We start from the raw sequence: 27,429 nt of genomic DNA on the forward strand, positions 1-27,429 counted from the left end.
TGAAAGCAGAGCAGGGAGTGAACAAAAGACCAGATGCGCTCTCAGCAACTGTTGCTGTCATAGACAGTATGAGAGAAAGGTAGAAGAGGGAGAGGAAAGAGGATAGTTAGCAAAATACAAGAGAGGGGCACCTTCCAAGCTAATAAAAACTGAAGAAGCAGACAGTGACAGGAAAGAGAAAAGAGAGAGAGAGGCTGCGCAAGGTAGGGAGGGAGGGTGGGAGGGAGCAAAAGAGGAAGAGGCAGAAGGGTGTGTACACACATGCACCACCCTCTCCCCTCTTCTGCCTGTGTCACTAGACTCTGAAACCCTCTCTCTCACACAGAATATAAAAAAGTTGGGCAAAGTCTGTCTCAGCTCCAATAGCTCCCAGACACCCAGAGCAACTCCCTTTAGAGGACTGGACTCTCCCTCCCCCTTTCTCTCATTCTCTCTCTCTCTTATCTCTCTCACACACTCACACACACCCACCAACCTTCACTCCTGGCACAGAGAAGACAGGACAACTGGAGAGACCATACACACCTCCTACTCATCCAGTAACTCACCCAGCCATCGCCAGACGCTAAACCCAGGATGTGGACTCTGCTCTTGGGGGTTACCTTTGGATTACTGGCCTCCTCGAGGTTGGAACCGGCTCAAGGTTAGGGTGTGCACCTCTCTCTGCCCAGCAGACACCTCTTTGTCTGGGGCTTTGTTTCTCTGCTTTCAGCCTGGAAACACTCTCCTTTGTTGGTAGATTTTATGGCGAGACAGTATAGTTTTTTTCCTTCTCAGCGCTTGATGAACATGTATCGTGCGTGAGTGTGTGTGTGTGTGTAAGGAGAGAGTACGATAGGCTGAGGCAGTGCCTGTGGAATGGATGAGTAGACGCCAGTAAAGCAACGTGCGCTAGGTTACACTAGCACAGACAGGCTTACGTCTGGCAGTCTGAGACTCATGACAGCACAGACACAAAGAAGAAAGTATCTCTCTCTCTCACTCTCTCTCTCACACACACTCACATACACACTCACCGGTGAGTGTGTTAGGGAAGAGAACAATGAGCCCATGCCGGGCAGCTGCTAATTTCTCATGCTTTCAGCCGGTTATCTTGGTATTGTATGGCCACTGTAGCCTTCAGAAGCATCTATCTGCTCTTCAATCAATGTGAGGATACGAAAGAGCTCTATTCATTGTCTGACCACAGCTGAGAGCTATGCTGCCGTGCTTTTACGCTCCATTTTCTAAGAATATTCATCAATTCCTCTACCTTTTTCTCTCTCTCTTTCTTTCTCTCTCGCTGTCTTTCATCTTCTTTGTCTTGCTCCCTCATGCTTCAGTAAGGGCTCTTGATTGGATTTGTGTCTCAGAGCGGCATCTTTCTGACGATGGGAAGTTGGTGCTGAATCAAACAGGTCTGGGTTAGTTTCGCTCTCTTTGACTTGGCTGGGGGGGGGGGGGGGGGGGGGGGGGGTCTCGCTGTGCCTCCTCTCTGGCTCTGTGCCAAAGTACAGCCAGCGTGCAGCTGTAAATCTGACCGGTTAAAGGCAAACAACAGAGGAGCTATAGGGTAGAATGTGTGTTCCTACAAGTGTTTGCCCCATGGTTTAACCTCTGGGCATGAAGGGTTGTGTACATCAAATAAAATCACATTTTATTTGTCACATGCGCCGAATACAACAGGTGTAGACCTTACAGTGAAATGCTTACTTACAAGCCCTTAACCAACAACGCAGTTTTAAGAAAAATAAGTGTTAAGTAAAAAATTGAAAACAAAAAGATAACAGTAGCGAGGCTATATACAGGGGGTACTGGTACAGAGTCAATGTGCGGGGGCACAGGTTAGTCGAGGTAATTGAGGTAATATGTACATGTAGGTAGAGTTAAAGTGACTATGCATAGATAATAAACAGAGAGTAGCAGCAGCATAAAAGAGGGGGTGGGGGGACAATGCAAATAGTCCGGATAGCTGTGTGTGCATGCATCTATGTGCGTGTGTGTGCGTCTGTGTGTGTGTTCACAATAATTGGGTGTCTGGTGAGTTGAGTCATGGAGTGGTTACAGCTCATCCTGCCCAGTCTTTGAACCCTAAATGTGCTGCAGTCCAGACATCCATGTAAACCAATAACCCATTAACAAGGCCTCTCCCATGACCGTGGATCCAATCCACACATTGTTCTGTAAATGACCAAAGCAATAGGACCCTGAAATTTGACCTTCAGAGAAGATTTGCTCTCCTAGCCCCTCTGGCTAATGAGGCCTTCCAATGGATATACTTTTTCAAAAGCATGTTCTGCTTTAGACACACTCGCTCGCAAATACACACGCACAAAACGACATTCATGCATAATGTAAATGTTACAGAAATATGAGCTAGGCATTAAGATAGTTGTTCCCATTGCTGGGTTGTTTGCTCAGGGCGTCTTGGCTGTTGGCCAGCTTTACTCCGCTCCTCAGAGCACATTAGACAAGGCCTGATTGATCAGATGTCTACTTACAGGTATGCACAGGGCCAGAGCAGGCTGTGTCCGTCCAAGCTGGACACATGCATGCACGCACACACACACACACACCCCATCGAGGCCAGTCGGCCCCTATGCCTGTGGCTGTATTTGCTCCCCTGGCGTAACGACCCCTCCCGTACCACTGGGTGTCACTTTTCAAGGTGAGGGGCGGTGAGGGGCTCCTGTGGACCAGCACTAGGGCCTCACAAAGAGGGCTTGTGCCCATGCAAGCTGGGACTACCGTCACCTGCCATCTGATCTGCATGGACACATGTTTGGCCCCTGTCCAATACCCCTCTACCCTCCTCTACCCTCCTTACCCTCTCTACCAACCAATAACACATTGGCCTCACAGCCGGCCACCACTAATTTGAGCCATTCCTCTCCTCCTTCTCTCCCTTTCTCATTGAGTTTTGGCCTCATCCCCCTCTCCAGTGCTTTTGGTGGCCCCTTCTCTCAGTCAGAAGCTGATCTGCATTTAAACTGATCTAAAATGGGGGGTACCACGTATTTCAGCACTACTGTATCTCCAAGAATGCTGTTAAACATATTAATTATGATGTAAAGTCTCTCTGTGAGTCTCAGGTTCCCCAGTAGCCAGGCTGTACCCCCGCCCCTTCCTTCTCTTCCCTGCACATATACACTGAAGTCTTTGTAGCATGGGAAAGCTGTTTCAAAGTCCTCTCTCTGTAATGTATACAGATCCTTACTGCATGATGCAAGGCCAGCCATCTCTAAGCCCCAAAATTCCCAACTAGACTACATTTTGTATCTGGGACCAATACAGCGGCTGTAGCTAAGTCTCTCACACACACACACACACACAGAGAGAGAAGAGAGAGAGAGAGAGAGAGAGAGAGAGAGAGAGAGAGAGAGAGAGAGAGAGAGAGAGAGAGAGAGAGAGAGAGAGAGAGAGAGAGAGAGAGAGAGAGAGAGAGAGAGAGAGAGAGAGAGAGAGAGAGAGAGAGAGAGAGAGAGAGAGAGAGAGAGAGAGAGAGAGAGAGAGACCCAACCAAATCATGAGAAAACAAAAAGAGAATTACTTGGAAAGAATTAACAAAAAAACTGAGCAAACTAGAATGCTATTTGGCTCTAAACAGAGAGTACACAGTGGCAGAATACCTGACCACTGTGACTGACCCAAACTTAAGGAAAGCTTTGACTATGTACAGACTCAGTGAGCATAGCCTTGCTATTGAGAAAGGCCGCCGTAGGCAGACCTGGCTCTCAAGAGAAGACAGGCTATGTGCACACTGCCCACAAAATGAGGTGGAAACTGAGCTGCACTTCCCTAACCTCCTGCCAAATGTATGACCATATTAGAGACACATATTTCCCTCAGATTACAGAGATCCACAAAGAATTCGAAAACAAACCCAATTCTGATAAACTCCCTTATCTGCTGGGTGAAAAACCACAGTGTGCCATCACAGCTGCAAGATTTGTGACCTGTTGCCACAAGAAAAGGGCAACCAGTGAAGAACAAACACCATTGTAAATACAACCCATATTTATGTTTATTTATTTTCCCATTTGTACTTTAACTATTTGCACATTGTTACAACACTGTATATATATATACATAATATGACATTTGAAATGTATTTATTCTTGTGGAATTTCTGAGTGTAATGTTTACTGTTAATATGTATTGTTTATTTCACTTTTGTTTACTATCTACTTCACTTGCTTTGGCAATGTTAACATACGTTTCCCATGCCAATAAAGACCTTACATTTAAATTGAATTGAAAGGGGGGAAAGAGGGGCAGGAGAAAAAGTCCTTCAGGTGACTTTGCCTGGGTGAGTTTTGTGTGTGGGGGATCTCATGTTTCACCTGTACCACCAGTCTATTGGCTCTGTGGATCGTGTGACCAGCAGAGTAAGGGCTAGCCATAACAAACATGCTGGCTCTGCACTGTCTCTTAGAGAGAGAGAGAGCACAGACTGCAAATCGACTGATGGCCAGTGTATCAGTGTGTGTTGGTTTGGAGGCCAGTCTATCACAATGTGTTGGTTTGGAGGCTAGTGTATCAGTGTGTGTTGGTTTGGAGGCCAGTGTATCAGTGTGTGTTGGTTTGGAGCCCAGTGTATCAGTGTGTGTTGGTTTGGAGGCCAGTCTATCACAATGTGTTGGTTTGGAGGCCAGTGTATCAGTGTGTGTAGGTTTGGAGACCAGTGTATCAGTGTGTGTTGGTTTGGAGGCCAGTGTATCACAATGTGTTGGTTTGGAGGCAACTGTATCAGTGTGTGTTGGTTTGGAGGCTAGTGTATCAGTGTGTGTTTGTTTGGAGGCCAGTGTATCAGTGTGTGTTGGTTTGGAGGCCAGTGTATCACAATGTGTTGGTTTGGAGGCTAGTGTATCAGTGTGTGTTCGTTTGGAGGCCAGTGTATCAGTGTGTGTTGGTTTGGAGGCCAGTGTATCAGTGTGTGTTGGTTTGGAGGCCAGTGTATCAGTGTGTTGGTTTGGAGACCAGTGTATCAGTGTGTGTGGTGTTTGAGTCCAGTATATTATTGTGTGTGTTGGTTTGGAGGCAAGTGTATCAGTGAGTGTGGTGTTGGAGGCCGAGTGTATCAGTGTGTATCAGTGTGTGTGGTGTAATTTGCTGTGTATAGCTACAAGAGAGAGAGGAGCCTGTCTGTTCCAGTCCGTGCAGCTGGAGGTTCTGGCATGCACTGTGTAAAAGCTCCCCTTTCTCCCAGCTAGCAGCCTCTGTATATCCAGACCCTCCGTGGTCTCTGGCCCTTTCAACTCCATTAACTGACAATAGCATCTTTTCTAGAGTCACTGCCTTGGAATAGCAGGATCTTGGAGTGACAAAGTTGTGCATGGCCACTCTCCCTGCATGCTAATGGTAACACCTCTGATTCATTGGTTACCCTCTTTTCAGCCATCCAAAGGCTGTGTTCACTTTGGTCCACTCTGGGCAGGTCTGCGAGACCAGGGGTTGTTTTTCTCCATTTCAGGGGCATTGTGGTGTGTGTGTTTGTGGTTGGGTTGGTGAGTGGGTATGTGTGTGTGTGGATATGTGTGTGTGTGTGTGTGGTTGGTTTGGTGAGTGTGTGTGTGTGTGTGGTTGGGTTGGTGAGTGGGTATGTATGTGTGTGGGTGTGTGTGTGTGCGGGCACTGGAGATAGGGGTGGGGGCTAGTGGGTCTGGGCGCGTGTGACATTTGTATGATGTAGTCATTTGTATGTGTATGTTTTGTATTGTTTATAAAATATGAAATACAATCATGTAAAAAAAATTATAATAAAGAAGTGGTTAAATATGTGTCCAAAAAAAATTACAATATTTCCTGAGCTTTCTTATTTCTCATAGATATAGGACATACACTCCAAAACCTTATTCCTTATTATTATTATTATAATTTTTACTCTCAATGCGTATTGAATGCATTTCTATGGGCTATAGTAGTAGGCCAGATTCTATATTTTAACAAATAATAAAACATCAAAAAATGTTTGACACTTAAAGGGGTCCTAAAATTCCAAATCAAATAGCGAAATGATCCATGGTATGACCATCATAAAACAATTCCATGATGTTAGCTTAGTAGAATCAGTCATCCTACCCCTCTGGGTACAGTTGAGCATCATTTGAATATTGATAGATGTAGGATGCTATTTGAAAATAAGTTACTGGAAGTCATGTCGTGCCTGTAGTGGGAAGAGTACTCAGTCAGCCTTGCCATTGATATGGTGATCTCTCTAGCTCCATATTGATATGTATCCAATCTGTAATAAGTTTCAACAACAAATTAATAAATTAATTGAGCATGTGGATGTTGATTCCTCAAGAATCATAAGATATGATCTATGTTATACTTAAGAGGCCCCATGTTCTTGAGCCTCCAGTGTTTATCAATTCTCTCTGGAGAAGAGTGATATCTCTGAGAGTTGTGGTGATATATAGAGGGAGAATAGACTTTAAACTGAATAATTCAGTGTGTCCATTGATGTTCAAAGCTGTGTATAGCCAAACCCTGTGAGGAGAGAGAGAGAGATGGAGGGAGAGCGAGACATGTAGACTAGCACTGATGCGGGCAGCTCAGCCCTGGGGACCCCTCTCTCTCGTGGTCCCTCGTGTCCCTATACACTGATCCTCGTGCCCCGTTTCTCTGCCAGTGCCCAACGACCTGGAGACACGAGACACAACATGATGCTCGCTCGCACCTCTTTCACAACTAATGTTTGTGCCTGTGGCCATGGTTATCCTGTATCGACAAGCACCACGGAGATAGAATAGCTGGGGTGTGATTTCCAATGTGTGTGTGTTCATGATGTTCATGCTTCTGCAGTCTGTAGATAATAAGGCCTGACATTCTAAGAATATTAATTGAATATTTCTATAAATTATATTCTATCTTTACAAACTTAATCAGAAGGAGAATATCTATGTTATTCCTGGGTACTCTGAAGGCCCATCTCTGGAGGCCTCCATACATGTAGTTGACATGTCATCAACCTTTGATAACAGCCAGGTTGTACGTCACCTTGCTGATGAGGCTATTTTCCCCTTACCCGAAGTGTTTCCCACTGCTTGTATAGACAGAAACACAGATAAAGAGATGACATTTGAGATTTTGAGATTTTGGTCTGAGACTGAGAAGACATGCGAGTCTTGTAAACAGGTCTGCCGCTCATGACACCTGCTCATGATGCCTGCTAAAGTATTGTAAGTCGCTCTGGATAAGAGCATCTGCTAAATTATGTAAATGTAAATGTAAAGTAAAACTGGAGATACAGTAGGTGTGTGAAACTGACCACCTGTCCTGACAAGCGCAAAGGGTCACTACAGAGACAGGGCAGAGACAAGGTCACATGGTAATTCCCATTTAGCTGCCCCTAATCTGTAGTTTCTGTCTCTCATTTCTTTATGTCACAAGACTCTGGAGGATTCTGTCACAGAATAGATTCTCACCCAGATGCAAATGTGCTGTTCAACTAGCAACTGACTGTGGAAATGTGATCGGAAATCCCCCTTAGTGTGTACATGTAAAATCTGATAATGATTCTGTTTGTTTACTGTGTGTGTGTGTGTGCGTGAGTGTGTTACATCCTGTTCATTTGCTATTCAAAAAGTTAAGTTCAAAAGATAGTTTCCCAGAACTCTGTTCTGTCCAATGAGTTAATCAGTTCCTAGGCAGATCAATGCAACTGTGTGCACCATCCAACAGTTTGAATGTGGAACTTTATTAGTGATGCATCAATAATCAAACTGTCATCTGTCAGAGATTGAGGAAATGTACAGAACGCAAAGAGAAGTGTCCAGCTTCTCCTTTTCTCTCCTGTGGTTCCCCAAACAGATAGCATTGTTGTACTGTGAAATGAGGGACACACCACAGAGAAGTAACCGTATTGTAATTAAACGATAAGTTACTGTACATCAACTCATTTATTTATAAGTGTTGTTGTGATTGCCATTTTTTTAATGGTGTTTAGGAAGGTTTGAACTCTGTGGGGTGTAGTTACAGTGCCTTCAGAAAGTATTCACACCCCTTGACTTTTTCCACATCTTGTTGTTACAGCTTGAATTTAGAATGGATTAAATTGAGATTTGGTGTCGCTGGCCTACACACAATACCCCATAATGTCAAAGTGGAATTATGTTTTGTTTTTATTTTTTACAAATTAATTAAAAATGAAAAGCTGAAATGTTATGGCAAGCCTTAATACGTTCAGGAGTAAAATGTTGCTTAAGAAGTCACATAAGTTGCAAAGACTGTGTGCAATAATAGTGTTTAACATGATTGTTGAATGACTACCTCATCTCTGTACCCCACACATACAATTATCTGTAACGTCCCTCAGTCAAGCTGGGAATTTCAAACACAGATTCAACCACAGTAACTTTCTGTCCTACAGCACTTTCTGTCCTACAGCACTTAGACTACATCAAAACCATTCTGATATGTAATAACTCATAGGAAAATCTACAAACATGACTAGCTTGAATACATTTGTAAGATGAGTTGTATTCATCTGTATGCTGTCTATTGTCTAGGAGGATAGTCACATGTATGCTGAGTGGCACAATGGCAATCAACAACCTCTACAACTTTATAATGGAAGTTGGGGTTATTCAAATGTGCAATATATGTTTCCTTTCACAGTAAAACAGCCTCAGAATAGGCCTTACTATTGCAGGAAACCAGTGAATCAGATTGTAGCAGCTGGCCAATTGGTATTTATTGAAGTATAGGCTGGGTCATGTGTCTGTTTATAGGAAGCGAAACTCAAGAGCACATGCATACTAATTGTATACAGTATGGCATAATCTGTATGTATTGCAATGTGTTGAGAGCTTAAATGTTGGCCTATATAGGTGTATGACAAAGAGAACAGACATTACTATTTATATAGAGTTACTCAGCTTATGTTAGTGCTGTTTAAATACTTGTACGTCAGAACTACAGTGAGGTCACAACTGATCCTATGTTTGTCACTTACTGTTGAGTGATATACTAGAAAAACTAGCATCTGATTTCAGAGATATTTCCCAAGAACCCTATTCAACAACGTTAAGTGTTAGAAAAGCAGCAGATTTATTTTTCTTACGATGGATGGGTGGTTGAAATAACATAATTACAGGGGAACTTGGCTTAAGTGTTTCTCATTTCTATTGTAAACCCAAATTTGTGATGGAAACTTTACTGTGAATGCCAACTTTATTGCTAATGCCAGGGGGAAATACATTTTGTTTGTCACCAGTTGGTCTTGTTGCTATGTACGTTGCTAGTGAATCCCTAGTTCTTTTCAGAACATATTGAAAGTAACCTTTCTTCCACCTTGTGCTGTTTCATTTTCTTTGACGAAGTCAAAATATTATACAGTTTTAAAATTCATACTTACATAATGGCCGCCATGCAGTCACAGTGTCTCACAGGCTGATTTCCTCAATACTCTCTCACCTTCTCCTCCATCCCTCAGCTACAGTAAAGTCGCGTAGCTGCAGCCATGCTGGAGTGTTCCACGTGGCGGGAGAAGCTCGCTACTCATTGACCTTTGACCTGGCCAAGAAACTGTGTGAGAGCCTGGGCGGCACCATTGCCAGCAAGGAACAGGTCACAGAGGCCCACGCCCAAGGTCTAGAGACCTGCAGGTGAGGTCACACACCCATCTTTATGACTACGCAGTCTCCTCTTAGGACCCACAGGATGTACTTTATCAACGGGTAAATAATTAAATGGAAATCAACAAAAGGTCTCCGTAAGACTAAGTCACTGTTCCAATATCCACACTAGCGTACCATTTAGAATCAAGCAATGTATTGGACGTGTGTGGTATGCTAGCATGGATATTAAATCGTAAGTGTGAATCTTTCATGTGTTTTTTATTTGTAGTAGGCTACTTACTCATTGAATGACCTATTCTAAATCAAAACCACAACTGTAATGGTCAATAAAATGTATTATTATGTAGCCTTGTATCATGTTCCTTATCTCAACCTAAACGCTGCTAGCAATATTGGTCGACTGTGTCAATACAAATGACTTTTTTACTACTTTAGCGTTTAATCACCTATTTAGAAAAAGTACAAGACATAGCAAAAAGCAACAGTCATGTGTTAGCTTACACTGAACAAAAATGTAAACGTAACATGTAAAGTGTTGGTCCCATGTTTCGTGAGCTGAAATAAAAGATCCCAGAAATGTCCCATAGGCACAAAAAGCTTATTTATCTCAAATGTTGTGCACAAATTTGTTTACCTCCCTGTTAGTGAGCATTTCTATTTTGCCAAGATAATCCATCCACCTGAGGTGTGGCATATCAAGAAGCTTAATAAAAAGCATGTTCATTACACAGGTGCACCTTGTGTTGTGGACAATAAAAGGCCACTCGAAAATGTGCAGTTTTGTCACAAAACCCAATGCCACAGATGTCTCAAGTTTTGAGGGAGCGTGCAATTGGCATGCTGACTGCAGGAATGTCCACCAGAGCTGTTGCCAGAGAATTGAATATTCATTTCTCTACCATAAGCCGCCTCCAACCTCGTTTCAGAGAATTTAGCAGTACGTCCAATCGGCCTCACAACCACAGACCACGTGTATTAAGTCATGTGGGCGAGCGGTTTGCTGATGTCAACGTTGTGAACAGAGTGCCCCATGGTGGTGGTGGGGTTATGGTATGGGCAGGCATAAGCTATGGACAATGAACACAATTGCATTTTATTGATGTCAATTTGAATGCACAGAGATACCGTGACGAGATCTTGAGGCCCATTGTCGTGCCATTCATCCCCCGTCATCACCTCATGTTTCAGAATGATAATGCACGGCTCCATGTCGCAAGGATCTGTACACAATTCCTGGAAGCTGAAAATGTCCCAGTTCTTCCATGGCCTGCATACTCACCAGACATGTAACCAACTGAGCATGTTTGGGATGCTCTGGATCAACGAGTACGACAGCGTTTTCCAGTTCCCGCTAATATCCAGCAACTTTTCACAGACATTGAAGAGGAGTGGGATAACATTCCACAGGCCACAATCAATGGCCTGATCAACTCTATGCGAAGGAGATGTGTCGCGCTGCATGAGTGGTCACACCAGATAGTGACTGGTTTTCTGATCCATGCCCGTATACAAATGCATATCTGTATTCCCAGTCATGTGGAATCCAAATGCTAATATTTGCCATTTGATTTTAGATATGGTTGGATCAGCAACGGAAATACCACCATCATCAGACAGAAGGCCCATGTTAACTGTGCCAACAACATGACAGGAGTCTTCTTCCGTCATGACACTCCGGACCAACTCTTCGATGCCTTCTGTTTCAATGCATCAGGTGAGCTTTTCTTTTTTCATAGTTCATATTGACCAGGTTTGGCATGAGTACAGAGCTCTTTGAGAGACAATCTCTAAAACACGTGTAAATCTGAATGATTCTTGCCATTCTTAGAACTTGAACTGTAACGTATGCTGAAGACAATTACACATTTGTGCTTCATTTCTGATCCTTGATCCCAACCTCTGTTTTTGACAGATTTCTCTATGAAAAACTGTGGTTCGGCCATCAACCCTGATTCAACAGGACCAGAGAGTGTTCAGGCGACAAATGGAGACTTTGCTTCAGATGCTGCAGGTCAGTCCTGTCTTTTTCACCATCCACATTATCAACACCACAATCAACAGAATCAGCAAAATCATTAAATTTTTGGTCTCCTATGTATTTCACACAGTATGCCAATCTGCGGCTACACTATCTAATAAGTAAGCCTTGTCCAAGCCAGAACAGCCCATAGGGGCAGGAGCCTCCTGATTCTGTTGCATATGACAGCTTGTACAAGTACACCCCCTGGACAGGACGCTAGTCTGTCACAAGGCTTACACTATCGCTAAAGACCCGTGGATCTCTACAATACTCCTTTTTGTTTACAAGGCCCTACTTCATAAACTTCAGTCTTATCTACAGTAACTTTGCTGTTGAAGTATAGACACCTGCGTTGCCTAACCCGTTCACAGGATTGGTTAACTCTTGAGGTTCCTAGGGTCTCCACCGAACTACTTAAATCTGCTTTTAATTTTAGTGCACCGTATTGCTGGAACAAAATTCTAAATACAGTTCATCTTGATGTTCTGGTTCCCTTCGGGCAAGTTAAAGTGCTGATCGGGGAATTATTTGTGGAGGCATATAACAGTTTAAAAAAAGATATCTGTTTATTATTTATAATACTACAGGATTCCATATGTGTTATTTCATAGTTTTTATGTCTTCAATAATATTATACAATGTAGAAAATAGTAAAAATAAAGAAAAACCCTTGAATGAGTAGGTGTGTCCAAACTTTTGACTGGTACTGTATATACAGTGGGGAGAACAAGTATTTGATACACTGTCGATTTTGCAGGTTTTCCTACTTACAAAGCATGTAGAGGTCTGTAATTTTTATCATAGGTACACTTCAACTGTGAGAGACGGAATCTAAAAAAATCCAGAAAATCACATTGTATGATTTTTAAGTAATTAATTTGCATTTTATTGCATGACATAAGTATTTGATACATCAGAAAAGCATGACTTAATATTTGGTACAGAAACCTTTGTTTGCAATTACAGAGATCATACGTTTCCTTTAGGTCTTGACCAGGTTTGCACACACTGCAGCAGCGATTTTGGCCCACTCCTCCATACAGACCTTCTCCAGATCCTTCAGGTTTCAGGGCTGTCACTGGGCAATACGGACTTTCAGCTCCCTCCAAAGATTTTCTATTGGGTTCAGGTCTGGAGACTAGCTAGGCCACTCCAGGACCTTGAGATGCTTCTTACGGAGCCACTCCTTAGTTGCCCTGGCTGTGTGTTTCGGGTCGTTGTCATGCTGGAAGACCCAGCCACGACCCATCTTCAATGCTCTTACTGAGGGTAGGAGGTTGTTGGCCAAGATCTTGCGATACATGGCCCCATCCATCCTCCCCTCAATACGGTGCAGTCATCCTGTCCCCTTTGCAGAAAAGTATCCCCAAAGAATGATGTTTCCACCTCCATGCTTCACAGTTGGGATCGTGTTCTTGGGGTTGTACTCATCCTTCTTCTTCCTCCAAACACAGCGAGTGGAGTTTAGACCAAAAAGCTCTATTTTTGCCTCATCAGACCACATGACCTTCTCCCATTCCTCCTCTGGATCATCCAGATGGTCATTGGCAAACTTCAGACGGGCCTGGACATGCGCTGGCTTGAGCAGGGGGACCTTGCGTGCACTGCAGGATTTTAATCCATGACTGCGTAGTGTGTTACTAATGGTTTTCTTTGAGACTGTGGTCCCAGCTCTCTTCAGGTCATTGACCAGGTCCTGCCGTGTAGTTCTGGGCTGATCCCTCACCTTCCTCATGATCATTGATGCCCCACGAGGTGGGATCTTGCATGGAGCCCCAGACCGAGGGTGATTGACCGTCATCTTGAACTTCTTCCATTTTCTAATAATTGCGCCAACAGTTGTTGCCTTCTCACCAAGCTGCTTGCCTATTGTCCTGTAGCCCATCCCAGCCTTGTGCAGGTCTACAATTTTATCCCTGATGTCCTTACACAGCTCTCTGGTCTTGGCCATTGTGGAGAGGTTGGAGTCTGTTTGATTGAGTGTGTGGACAGGTGTCTTTTATACAGGTAACGAGTACAAACAGGTGCAGTTAATAAAGGGAATGAGTGGAGAACAGGAGGGCTTCTTAAAGAAAAACTAACAGGTCTGTGAGAGCCGGAATTCTTACTGGTTGGTAGGTGATCAAATACTTATGTCATGCAATAAAATGCAAATTAATTACTTAAAAATCATACAATTTAATTTTCTGGATTTTTGTTTTAGATTCCGTCTCTCACAGTTGAAGTGTACCTATAATAAAAATTACAGACCTCTACATGCTTTGTAAGTAGGAAAACCTGCAAAATCGGCAGTGTATCAAATACTTGTTCTCCCCACTGTATATATAGTAAAGACATCAAAACTATGTGTCACGCCCTGACTCAGGGGACTCTTAAATGTTGAGTCAGGGTGTGGTGTTCTATGTTGTGTTTTCTATGTTGTCATTCTAGTATGTGTAGATCTATGTTGGCCGGTGTGGTTCCCTGCAGAGGCAGCTGTCGTTCGTTGTCTCTGATTGGGGATCATACTTAGGCAGCCAATTGGCACTCGTTAGTTGTGGGATCTTGTTCCGTTAGTAGGCTTGTATTGTGTGTAGCCTTAGGACTTCACGTTTCATTTGTTTTATTGTTTTGTCGTGTGTTTATCAGTTGAATAAACATGAACGCATTTCATGCTGCGCCTTGGTCTGACCCGTCCTGAAACGAACGTGACCGAAGATTCCACCAAACACGGACCAAGCAGCGTGCCCAGGAGGACCGAACACCCTGGACACAGGTGGGGAAGATTTGGTCTTGGGAGGAGATATTTGCGGGAAAAGGACCCTGGGCGAAGAACAGGCAGGAGAGGAGCAACGGCAACACAGAAGCTGGCCGAGGAGGAAGCCCGAGAAGCAGCACATTTTTTGGGGGGGGGGGACTAAAGGGGTGGTCGTCGAGCGAGAGAGAAGAGCTCCGACCACTGCACCCGGTGGGTTTCCACATTGATTCCCTACGACCATGGGAAGAAGAGTGGGAACAGTATTATACTGAGGAGTCTGAGGATGACGACGACGATGAGTTTCTGTTCCCTAACTCGTGGGGGCTCCCGGAGGAGTCCTCACTGGAGGAGGAGTGCCGAGAGAGAGAGAAGGATCGGATCTGCAGGGTAAGAGAGGAGGCCACCATATTACGGGGGCTGATAGATAGAATTGAGCGGGAAAGATCCATTCAAGAGGAGGCACTGCAAGAGGCTCGTAGGGAAAAGGAGGAAGTAGAGGCACGGAGAGAGGAGCTGGTTAGGCAGCATAAGGAGCGGGGGTTAATAAAGAAACCTAGGAATGCGGAGATACGCACTGTATTGGCAGTGCGCATGCACAGCCCAGTGCGTTCTGGGCCAGCGTCCCGCACGTGTCGTGCGAAAGTGGGCAGCCAGCCAGGACGGGTTGTGCCAGCTCTCCGCTCCAGTCCGCCTCCACAGTCCGGCTCCGCCCGTTCCTGGTTCGGGGTCTCCCACACCAGGGTTCAGACAGGGCTTGGAGTATCGTGGGAGGAAGGAGAGGGGAAGCAGCGCGCTGAGGTCCAGACCAGACCAGGGGCGCAATAGGGAGGTGGGGAGTATGTGGTCATCACGCCCAGAGCCGGATCCGCCTCTGAGACGGAATACCCACCCGGTCCCTACCCTGTTATGTAAAGGTTGTGCGGTCGGAGTCCGCACCTTTGGGGGGGGGGGGGGGGGTACTGTCATGACTCAGGGGACTCTTATATGTTGAGTCAGGGTGTGGTGTTCTATGTTGTGTTTTCTATGTTGTCATTCTAGTATGTGTAGATCTATGTGTGCCGGTGTGGTTCCCAATCAGAGGCAGCTATCGCTCCTTGTCTCTGATTGGGGATCATACTTAGGCAGCCTATTGGCACTCGTTAGTTGTGGGATCTTGTTCTGTTAGTAGGCTTGTATTGTGTGTAGCCTTAGGACTTCACGTTTCGATTGTTTTGTCGTGTGTTTATCAGTTGAATAAACATGTACGCATTTCACGCTACGCCTTGGTCTGACCCGTCCTTAAACGAATGTGACACTATGAAATAACACATATGGAATCATGTAGTAACCAAAAAAGTGTTAAACAAATCTAAATATATTTTGTATTTGAGATTCTTCAAATAGTCACCCTTTGCCTTGATGACAACATTGCACACTCTTGGCATTCTCTCAACCAGCTTCATGAGGTAGTCACCTGGAATTAATTTCAATTAACAGGTGTGCCTTCTTTCAAGTTCATCTGTGGAATTTCTTTCCTTCTTAATGTGTTTGAGCCAATCAGTTCTACAATGTAGAAAATTGTAAAAATAAAGAAAAACCCTGGAATGAGTATGTGTGTCCAAACTCTTGACTGGTACTATGTGTATATATATATATATATCAAATCACATTTTATTTGTCACATGTGCCATACACAACAGGTGTAGACCATACCATGAAATTCTTACTTACAAGCCCTTCACCAACAATGAGGTAACATTTTTTAAATAAAAAATAGTATATTTACTAAATAAATTAAAGTAAAAAATAAAAGAGCAACAATAACGAGGCTATTTACAGGGGGTACCCATACCGAGTCAAAGTATTTAGTCAGCCACCAATTGTGCAAGTTCTCCCACTTAAAAAGATGAGAGAGGCCTGTAATTTTCATCATAGGTACACGTCAACTATGACAGACAAATTGAGAAATTATTTTCCAGAAAATCACATTGTAGGATTTTTTATGAATTTATTTGCAATTATGGTGGAAAATAAGTATTTGGTCACCTACAAACAAGCAAGATTTCTGGCTCTCACAGACCTGTAACTTCTTCTTTAAGAGGCTCCTCTGTCCTCCACTCGTTACCTGTATTAATGGCACCTGTTTGAACTTGTTATCAGTATAAAAGACACCTGTCCACAACCTCAAACAGTCACACTCCAAACTCCACTATGGCCAAGACCAAAGAGCTGTCAAAGGACACCAGAAACAAAATTGTAGACCTGCACCAGGCTGGGAAGACTGAATCTGCAATAGGTAAGCAGCTTGGTTTGAAGAAATCAACTGTGGGAGCAATTATTAGGAAATGGAAGACATAAAAGACCAATGATAATCTCCCTCGATCTGGGGCTCCACGCAAGATCTCACCCCGTGGGGTCAAAATGATCACAAGAACGGTGAGCAAAAATCCCAGAACCACACGGGGGACCTAGTGAATGACCTGCAGAGAGCTGGGACCAAAGTAACAAAGCCTACCATCAGTAACACACTACGCCGCCAGGGACTCAAATCCTGCAGTGCCAGACGTGTCCCCCTGCTTAAGCCAGTACATGTCCAGGCCCGTCTGAAGTTTTCTAGAGTGCATTTGGATGATCCAGAAGAGGATTGGGAGAATGTCATATGGGAAAGGGTGGGAAAGGGCAGTGTTGACTGCAATAGAGATTGTGTCATCTGTGGATCTGTTGGGCTGGTATGCAAATTGGAGTGGGTCTAGTGTTTCTGGGATGATAGTGTTGATGTGAGCCATGACCAGCCCTTCAAAGCACTTCCTGGCTACAGATGTGAGTGCTACGGGTCGGTAGTCATTTAGGCAGGTTACCTTGGTGTTCTTGGGCACATTTTTGTTGTATTATACAGGGTGCATTTGAAAAAAGAGACCTAGGTCTCAATATGTCTTTCCTGTTAAAATAATTGTTAAATAAAAAAAAAATCTACCGCTGTCATTTTGACAGAACAGATTTCCTCCGACATTCCCTACTGATTATAGGATGTCCGTCAGAATCATAGATCAGATGATGTCACGCCCTGGCTCTAGGGACTCTTTTATGTTGAGCCAGGGTGTGTAGTGTCTATGTTTTGTGTTCTATGTTCACGATCTAGTTTATGTGTTTCTATGTTGGCCGGGGTGGTTCTCAATCAGAGGCAACGTGAATCAGCTGTTGCTTGTTGTCTCTGATTGGGAACCATACTTAGGCAGCCTATTGTGCACTTGTCTTTTGTGGGATCTTGTTCCGTGTTGGTTTGTGTGTATGACCGAGGACTTCACGTTTCGTTTTGTTGTTTTGTGTATTTGAAAGTACTGAAATAAAAGATGTACGCATTTCACGCTGCGCCTTGGTCTGCTTCGTATGACGATCGTGACAGAAGATCCCACCAATACAGGACCAAGCAGCGTGTCCAGGAGCAAACGCCGGAGGTAACGTTAGTGGATGTCCTCCTCGGTTGGGGGCAGATCACGGAGGAGGAGGCCGTCCGTTACCGGAGGGCGATGAAGGGGGAGACCCAGGCAGGAGAGGAGAAGCGGCGCCAACCGGGCCGTCGTCGGACAGGCGAGAGGCACCCCCAATAATTTTTTTTGGGGGGGCACACGGCATGGACAACGGGGCTGCTGGAGGTAGATAAAGGGCGAGTTTGTGGACGAGGAGAGAAGGCTCCAAGATAACGGGGGCCATTGGTCAGTAGAGGGAAGGAGAGTGTAGAGGCACGGCGAGAGGTACTGAGGTGTGTTACCAGTCCGGTCCGGCCCGTTCCTGATCCCCACACAAGGCCAGTGGTGTGTGTTCCCAGTACGGTCCGGCCTGTTCCTGCCCCTCGCACCAAGCCAATGGTGCGCGTCGCCAGCCCGGCCCGGCCTGTTCCTGCCCCTCGCACCAAGCCAATGATGCGCGTCGCCAGCCCGGCCCGGCCTGTTCCTGCTCCCCACACCATGCCTGTGGTGCGCGTCGCCAGCCCGGCCCGGCCTGTTCCTGCCCCTCGCACCAAGCCAATGGTGCGCGTCGTCAGCCCGGTCCGGCCTGTTTCTGCTCCCCGCACCAAGCCAGTGGTGTGCTTCATCAGCCCGGTCCGGCCCGTCCCTGCTCCCCGCACCAAGCCAATGGTGTGCGTCGCCAGCCCGGCCCGGCCTGTTCCTGCTCCCCGCACCAAGCCTATGGTGTGCGTCGCCAGCCCGGCCCGGCCTGTTCCTGCTCCCCGCACCAAGCCAGTGGTGCGCTTCGTCAGCCCGGTCCGGCCCATTCCTGCTCCCCGCACCAAGCCAATGGTGCGCGTCGTCAGCCCGGTCCGGCCGGTTCCTGCTCCCCGCACCAAGCCAGTGGTGTGCTTCGTCAGCCCGGTCCGGCCCGTCCCTGCTCCCCGCACCAAGCCAATGGTGCGCGTCGCCAGCCCGGCCCGGCCTGTTCCTGCTCCCCGCACCAAGCCAGTGGTGCACTTCGTCAGCCTGGTCCGGCCCATTCCTGCTCCCCGCACCAAGCCAATGGTGCGCGTCGTCAGCCCGGTCCGGCCTGTTCCTGCTCCCCGCACCAAGCCAGTGGTGCGCTTCATCAGCCCGGTCCGGCCCGTCCCTGCTCCCCGCACCAAGCCAATGTTGCGCGTCGTCAGCCCGGTCCGGCCCGTTCCTGCTCTCCGCACCAAGCCTGTGGTGCACGTCGTCAGTCCGGCACAGCCCTTGCCTGTTTCACCGGTGCCTGGTCAGGTCAGCTGCTCCACACCGGAGCCTAAGCAATCCGCTCCACCGATGTCCAGTCCAGCTCCAGCCAGCGGGACCAGACCAGGGGCGCTACGGGGGGGTTGTTAGAGGGTGGTGGTCACACCCGGCCCCTCCCCTGTTGGGTTTATGTTGGCGCGGTCGCAGTCCGCGCCTTTGGGGGGGGGGGGGGGGGGGTACTGTCACGCCCTGGCTCTGGGGACTCTTGTATGTTGAGCCAGGGTGTTAGTTTTTTGTGTAGTGTCTATGTTTCGTTTTCTATGTTCTGTTCTAGGTTATGTGTTTCTATGTTGGCCGGGGTGGTTCTCAATCAGAGGCAACGAGAATCAGCTGTTGCTTGTTGTCTCTGATTGGGAACCATACTTAGGCAGCCTGTTGTGCACTTGTGTTTTGTGGGATCTTGTTCCGTGTAGGTTTGTGTTATTGACTGAGGACTTCACGTATCGTTTTGTTGTTTTGTGTTGTAATTAAAAGTACCTATTAAAGTATGTACTCATATCACGCTGCGCCTTGGTCCGCTCATTATGACGATCGTGACAGATGATTAGATCACAAGTGGTGAAACATCATTAGTAACTAGGTTTCCATCCAAACTTTTAAAGCGAGTAAAGTATGTAGGATAAAAAATGTCACGACAGGTCTGATGGAAACTACACATTTGTTGGTATACTCTCCAAGTTTCAGGTTTCAAGACTTAATGTCACATGCACAAGTACATTGAAATGCCTTTCTTGTATGTTCCAAAACCAACAATGCAGTAATCAATAACAATTTAGCACTGAAAATAACATAAGGTATAACAAAAGAACATGAGAAAGTAAGAAGCTATATACAGTGGGGGAAAAAAGTATTTAGTCAGCCACCAATTGTGCAAGTTCTCCCACTTAAAAAGATGAGAGAGGCCTGTAATTTTCATCATAGGTACACGTCAACTATGACAGACAAATTGAGAATTTTTTTTCCAGAAAATCACATTGTAGGATTTTTTATGAATTTATTTGCAAATTATGGTGGAAAATAAGTATTTGGTCACCTACAAACAAGCAAGATTTCTGGCTCTCACAGACCTGTAACTTCTTCTTTAAGAGGCTCCTCTGTCCTCCACTCGTTACATGTATTAATGGCACCTGTTTGAACTTGTTATCAGTATAAAAGACACCTGTCCACAACCTCAAACAGTCACACTCCAAACTCCACTATGGCCAAGACCAAAGAGCTGTCAAAGGACACCAGAAACAAAATTGTAGACCTGCACCAGGCTGGGAAGACTGAATCTGCAATAGGTAAGCAGCTTGGTTTGAAGAAATCAACTGTGGGAGCAATTATTAGGAAATGGAAGACATACAAGACCACTGATAATCTCCCTCGATCTGGGGCTCCACGCAAGATCTCACCCCGTGGGGTCAAAATGATCACAAGAACGGTGAGCAAAAATCCCAGAACCACACGGGGGGACCTAGTGAATGACCTGCAGAGAGCTGGGACCAAAGTAACAAAGCCTACCATCAGTAACACACTACGCCGCCAGGGACTCAAATCCTGCAGTGCAAGACGTGTCCCCCTGCTTAAGCCAGTACATGTCCAGGCCCATCTGAAGTTTGTTAGAGTGCATTTGGATGATCCAGAAGACGATTGGGAGAATGTCAAATGGTCAGATGAAACCAAAATAGAACTTTTTGGTAAAAACTCAACTCGTCGTGTTTGGAGGACAAAGAATGCTGAGTTGCATCCAAAGAACACCATACCTACTGGGAAGCATGGGGGTGGAAACATCATGCTTTGGGGCTGTTTTTCTGCAAAGGGACCAGGACGACTGATCCGTGTAAAGGAAAGAATGAATGGGGCCATGTATCGTGAGATTTTGAGTGAAAACCTCCTTCCATCAGCAAGGGCAGTGAAGATGAAACGTGGCTGGGTCTTTCAGCATGACAATGATCCCAAACACACCGCCCGGGCAACGAAGGAGTGGCTTTGTAAGAAGCATTTCAAGGTCCTGGATTGGCCTAGCCAGTCTCCAGATCTCAACCCCATAGAAAATCTTTGGAGGGAGTTGAAAGTCTGTGTTGCCCAGCGACAGCCCCAAAACATCACTGCTCTAGAGGAGATCTGCATGGAGGAATGGGCCAAAATACCAGCAACAGTGTGTGATAACCTTGTGTAGACTTACAGAAACCGTTTGACCTGTGTCATTGCCAACAAAGGGTATATAACAAAGTATTGAGAAACTTTTGTTATTGACCAAATACTTATTTTCCACCATAATTTGCAAATAAATTCATTAAAAATCCTACAATGTGATTTTCTGGATTTTTTTTCCTCATTTTGTCTGTCATAGTTGACGTGTACCTATGATGAAAATTACAGGCCTCTCTCATCTTTTTAAGTGGGAGAACTTGCACAATTGGTGGCTGACTAAATACTTTTTTCCCCACTGTACATGGTCAGTTCCAGTACCATATTTACAATGTGCAGGGATACTGGAGTGATAGAGGTAGATATGGACAGTGGGGAGAACAAGTATTTAATACACTGCCGATTTTGCAGGTTTTCCTACTTACAAAGCATGTAGAGGTCTGTCATTTCTATCATAGGTACACTTCAACTGTGAGAGACAGAATCTAAAACAAAAATCCAGAAAATCACATTGTATGATTTTTAAGTAATTAATTTGCATTTTATTGCATGACATAAGTATTTGATCACCTACCAACCAGTAAGAATTCTGGCTCTCACAGACCTGTTTTTCTTTAAGAAGCCCTCCTGTTCTCCACTCATTACCTGTATTAACTGCACATGTTTGAACTCGTTACCTGTATAAAAGACACCTGTCCACACACTCAATCAAACAGACTCCAACCTCTACACAATGGCCAAGACCAGAGAGCTGTGTAAGGACATCAGGGATAAAATTGTAGACCTGCACAAGGCTTGGATGGGCTACAGGACAATAGGCAAGCAGCTTGGTGAGAAGGCAACAACTGTTGGCGCAATTATTAGAAAATGGAAGAAGTTCAAGATGACGGTCAATCACCCTCGGTCTGGGGCTCCATGCAAGATCTCACCTCGTGGGGCATCAATGATCATGAGGAAGGTGAGGGATCAGCCCAGAACTACACGGCAGGTCCTGGTCAATGACCTGAAGAGAGCTGGGACCACAGTCTCAAAGAAAACCATTAGTAACACACTACGCCGTCATGGATTAAAATCCTGCAGCGCATGCAAGGTCCCCCTGCTCAAGCCAGCGCATGTCCAGGCCCGTCTGAAGTTTGCCAATGACCATCTGGATGATCCAGAGGAGGAATGGGAGAAGGTCATGTGGTCAGATGAGACAAAAATAGAGCTTGTTGGTCTAAACTCCACTCGCCGTGTTTGGAGGAAGAAGAAGGATGAGTACAACCCAAAGAACACCATCCCAACCGTGAAGCATGGAGGTGGAAACATCATTCTTTGGGGATGCTTTTCTTCAAAGGGGACAGGACGACTGCACCGTATTGAGGGGAGGATGGATGGGGCCATGTATCATGAGATCTTGGCCAACAACCTCCTTCCCTCAGTAAGAGCATTGAAGATGGGCCGTGGCTGGGTCTTCCAGCATGACAACGACCCGAAACACACAGCCAGGGCAACTAAGGAGTGGCTCCGTAAGAGGCATCTCAAGGTCCTGGAGTGGCCTAGCCAGTCTCCAGACCTGAACACAATAGAAAATCTTTGGAGGGAGCTGAAAGTTCGTATTGCCCAGCGACAGCCCCGAAACCTGAAGGATCTGGAGAAGGTCTGTATGGAGGAGTGGGCCAAAACCCCTGCTGCAGTGTGTGCAAACCTGGTCAAGACCTACAGGAAACGTATGATCTCTGTAATTGCAAACTAAGGTTTCTTTACCAAATATTAAGTTCTGCTTTTTTGATGTATCAAATACTTATGTCATGCAATAAAATGCAAATTAATTACTTAAAGATCATACAATGTGATTTTCTATATTTTTGTTTTAGATTCCGTCTCTCACAGTTGAAGTGTACCTATGATAAAAATTACAGACCTCTACATGCTTTGTAAGTAAGAAAACCTGCAAAATTGGCAGTGTATCAAATACTTGTTCTCCCACTGTATATTTGTAAGATGACTAGGCATCAGGATAAATGATAAACAGAGTAGCAGCAGCGTAATTGATGATTGTGTGTGAGTGTGTGTAGAGGCAGTATAAATGTGTGTTAATGTTATGTGTGTCCTGTGCGAGTGCATAGAGACAGTGCAAAAATAAAAAGGTCAGCTCAGATAATGCGTGTAGCCATTCTGTTAGCTATTTTTAGCAGTCTTATGGCTTGGGGATAGAAGCTGTTCAGGAGCCTGTTGGTGTCGGAATTGATAAACCGGTACCGCTTGCTGTGCGGAAGCAGAGAACACAGTCTATGGCTTGGGTGGCTGGAGTCTTTAACGATTTTCCGGGCCTTCCTCATATAGAGGTCCTAGATGGCAGGGAGCTCGGCCCCAGGTATGTACTGGGAAGTCCGCACCACCCTCTGTAGTGCCATGTGATCGAGGGCGGTGCTGTTGCCATACCAAGCAGTGATGCAGCCAGTCATGATGCTCTCAGTGGTATAGCTGTATAACCTTTTGAGGATTTGAGGGCCCATGCCAAACCTTTTCAAACTCCCGAGGGGGAGGTTTGGGGAAAGAAGATGGCACTGTACAACTTTGCTATTTTGTGATTCTTTTGGCATTTATCTTGACTTTATTTTCACAAAATGTATCCGCTTTCATTTCTTATAACCGCCAAGAACTTTCGAATATTAGATCCGCAGTTACTTACCCCAATTCCGGCTTCAACTTCGACTTCTACTCATCTGCCCTAGGCTCTTTCTGTAATTCCAAACCAAATTTAGGGATATCCAAGAGGAAATGCTGGCGTTATAGACGCAGAAGAGAGGGAGTACTGGTGAGTATAAGACGAAGGGAAAACCGGCCACCTCTTCCCTCCATTCTATATGCCAATCACTTGATAATAAAATGGATGACCTCCGATCGCGGATTTTCTATCAACTGCAATATTCTCTGCTTTTCTGAAACATGGCTTTCGGACAAGATGCCACCCATGGCTATCCAACTCGATAGATTCTCCATTCATGGGATCTTTTTGTGTCTGTAAAATGTATTATGCAAGAAATGGTGGTGGAAACGTCTTTATGCACAAATATTGATAAAATAACCATCATATCGAAGTAACTTGGAGTTACACAATTATATGTTGTGTGGTCCTCCCACAATGACTCAGGAAAGCATGCAGTTTATTAGGCTACTGATGGTTATGATAAACTTCACAGGGCGGTGAATGTGCACAGTGATGAGCTTGATGCGCCTTTCCAATAAATATTGAGGGTCTTATTCTGGTGACATGATGATCGATGCTTGGCTGCCATTTGACAAATACAAATAATATTGCTCTTTTGTCCATAATAATCTCATCATGTTGGCTATACCCTCACTGTTGGCTAGAGTGCATGTGCCAATCCAGAGTGGGCACATTCGCTATATAACGCAAAATGTTTATTGAAAAAAGCATCAATAGAGTTGAAAATGTGATGGAAACCTATTAAACTTTTTTTATTCGGTATGAGGGAAGTTAACCGCAAAAGTTATTTTTATGTGCACTACTCATCCCGCACAGCCTTTTATCCACAACACGTCGGTTTGATGGAAACACCTGGTGGGAAAATGCACGTTGTTGTTTTTTGCGGATTTTAGAATATTTGCAGTAAAATCTGTCATCAATTGGATGGAAACCTAGCTAGTAACACGTTCATTTGTGAGAGGCAGGGATGAGAAGAGGAACCAGACAGTTAGTTATCCATTCCCTGCCTATTGTAAAGGTGTGTTGAATAACATGATGCGATTTAGAGCAGAGAAATCAGAATGAGGACCTCTCAGACAATACCTGAGGCTCACAGTGATCTCATCTGTATACCAGAGGAGGCTGGTGGGAGGAGCTATAGGAGGACGGGCTCATTGTAATGGCTGGAATGGAATGATTGGAACAGAGCCCAATGTGGTTTCCATATGTTTCATGTGTTTGATATCGTTCCGTTTGTTCCATTCGGGCCATTAAAATGAGCCCATCCTCCTATATCTTCTCCCACCAGCCTCCTCTGCTGTATGCAGCCATATCTATCTGCCCCCTCCTCCCACCTTCTAGGCTAGTGGCCAATCCTCAAACAGTGCTTTAGTTTTTGAGATACCCCTACCCGAGGTGGAACAATGCACACATTTTTTCTCCATATATTGCTAAGGTCTCCAATAAATAAAATGGATGGTTGTATAAAAATATATTTACTGCAGAAGTTAAATTGATAGCTAGATATTGTGACAAACCCCTTTAACTCAAAACAGTGCAGAATAATGCCTGGCTGGAGGTGGTTGGGAATTTTTTTGGTAGCTGTTCAATAGACAACTTTCCAAGTAAAAATTGATCTCATTCAGTGCTGTATGGTCCTGCCTGACAAAAGTACATACATTAACACATGTTTTTTGATGTTGTGGCTATTGTAATTTGCTCTAAGCCAAGTGGGCTCCTGCTGTAATTTTTTCCAGTCAAAGATTCCTTTGTGGATTTTATATGTTTAGCCCATACTCTTGCAATTACATTAGGCCCCCCCCCCCCCCCTTGATTTGACTCCAAATCCAGTATGACGTCCAAAATCCAATATGGTTGCCAGATTACCATTTCATTACCTGTATACTGTATGTACATGTTTTAAATTAGAGATATTTTTCAGATTTGTGTACTGTACTTATGACTAGGGCGACCACATTTAAAATATCCAAATGCGGGACAACAGGATGTTTTTTATGTACAGGGTAGCCTACAAGAATACAAAATGTTGGCAGAATCGCATGGCAATCGTTTGGTCTCAATCAGTTTCATGGGTATATGCATTTAGATCTTCTTCAATTAGGTTTTAGTGAGCAAATTAGAGCAGATATTTTTAACAAACTATATAGCCTACTATAGCTGCGGGAAGATGTTTGGGGGTGGGGTACTGCAATTTTTAAAAAAATGCCCGCTCAACAGACTGCTATATTCGTCTGCTATTACAGGACTATTAATTGCCCAGTGCACTACTTTTGTAAAAAATATATATATATATACAGTGGGGAAAAAAAGTATTTAGTCAGCCACCAATTGTGCAAGTTCTCCCACTTAAAAAGATGAGAGAGGCCTGTAATTTTCATCATAGGTACACGTCAACTATGACAGACAAATTGAGGAAAAAAAATCCAGAAAATCACATTGTAGGATTTTTTATGAATTTATTTGCAAATTATGGTGGAAAATAAGTATTTGGTCACCTACAAACAAGCAAGAGTTCTGGCTCTCACAGACCTGTAACTTCTTCTTTAAGAGGCTCCTCTGTCCTCCACTCGTTACCTGTATTAATGGCACCTGTTTGAACTTGTTATCAGTATAAAAGACACCTGTCCACAACCTCAAACAGTCACACTCCAAATTCCACTATGGCAAAGACCAAAGAGCTGTCAAAGGACACCAGAAACAAAATTGTAGACCTGCACCAGGCTGGGAAGACTGGATCTGCAATAGGTAAGCAGCTTGGTTTGAAGAAATCAACTGTGGGAGCAATTATTAGGAAATGGAAGACATACAAGACCACTGATAATCTCCCTCGATCTGGGGCTCCACGCAAGATCTCACCCCGTGGGGTCAAAATGATCACAAGAACAGTGAGCAAAAATCCCAGAACCACATGGGGGGACCTAGTGAATGACCTGCAGAGAGCTGGGACCAAAGTCTACCATCAGTAACACACTACGCCGCCAGGGACTCAAATCCTGCAGTGCCAGACGTGTCCCCCTGCTTAAGCCAGTACATTTCCAGGCCCGTCTGAAGTTTGCTAGAGTGCATTTGGATGATCCAGAAGAGGATTGGGAGAATGTCATATGGTCAGATGAAACCAAAATATAACTTTTTGGTAAAAACTCAACTCGTCGTGTTTGGAGGACAAAGAATGCTGAGTTGCATCCAAAGAACACCATACCTACTGTGAAGCATGTGGGTGGAAACATCACGCTTTGGGGCTGTTTTTCTGCAAAGGGACCAGGACGACTGATCCGTGTAAAGGAAAGAATGAATGGGGCCATGTATCGTGAGATTTTTAGTGAAAACCTCCTTCCATCAGCAAGGGCATTGAAGATGAAACGTGGCTGGGTATTTCAGCATGACAATGATCCCAAACACACCGCCCGGGCAACGAAGGAGTGGCTTCATAAGAAGCATTTCAAGGTCCTGGAGTGGCCTAGCCAGTCTCCAGATCTCAACCCCATAGAAAATCTTTGGAGGGAGTTGAAAGTCCGTGTTGCCCAGCGACAGCCCCAAAACAT

At 44.9% G+C, this 27,429-nt stretch overlaps 1 protein-coding gene across 1 annotated transcript in view; it reads left to right on the plus strand.

Moving 5' to 3' along the window:
* Positions 1 to 361: 361 nt before the first annotated feature.
* The window catches only part of LOC311135488 (uncharacterized protein), a 38,087-nt gene continuing 11,019 nt past the window's right edge, over positions 362 to 27,429 (plus strand). The window contains exons 1-4 of the mRNA XM_084169483.1: positions 362 to 643; positions 9,419 to 9,590; positions 11,138 to 11,277; positions 11,476 to 11,574. Of these exons, the coding sequence (XP_084025609.1) occupies positions 577 to 643; positions 9,419 to 9,590; positions 11,138 to 11,277; positions 11,476 to 11,574 (478 nt within the window). The 5' untranslated portion in view covers positions 362 to 576. The remainder of the gene's footprint in view (positions 644 to 9,418; positions 9,591 to 11,137; positions 11,278 to 11,475; positions 11,575 to 27,429) is intronic.

This window comes from Coregonus lavaretus, assembly GCF_964263955.1.
Source record: "Coregonus lavaretus genome assembly, chromosome: 9".
NCBI lineage: Eukaryota > Metazoa > Chordata > Actinopteri > Salmoniformes > Salmonidae > Coregonus > Coregonus lavaretus.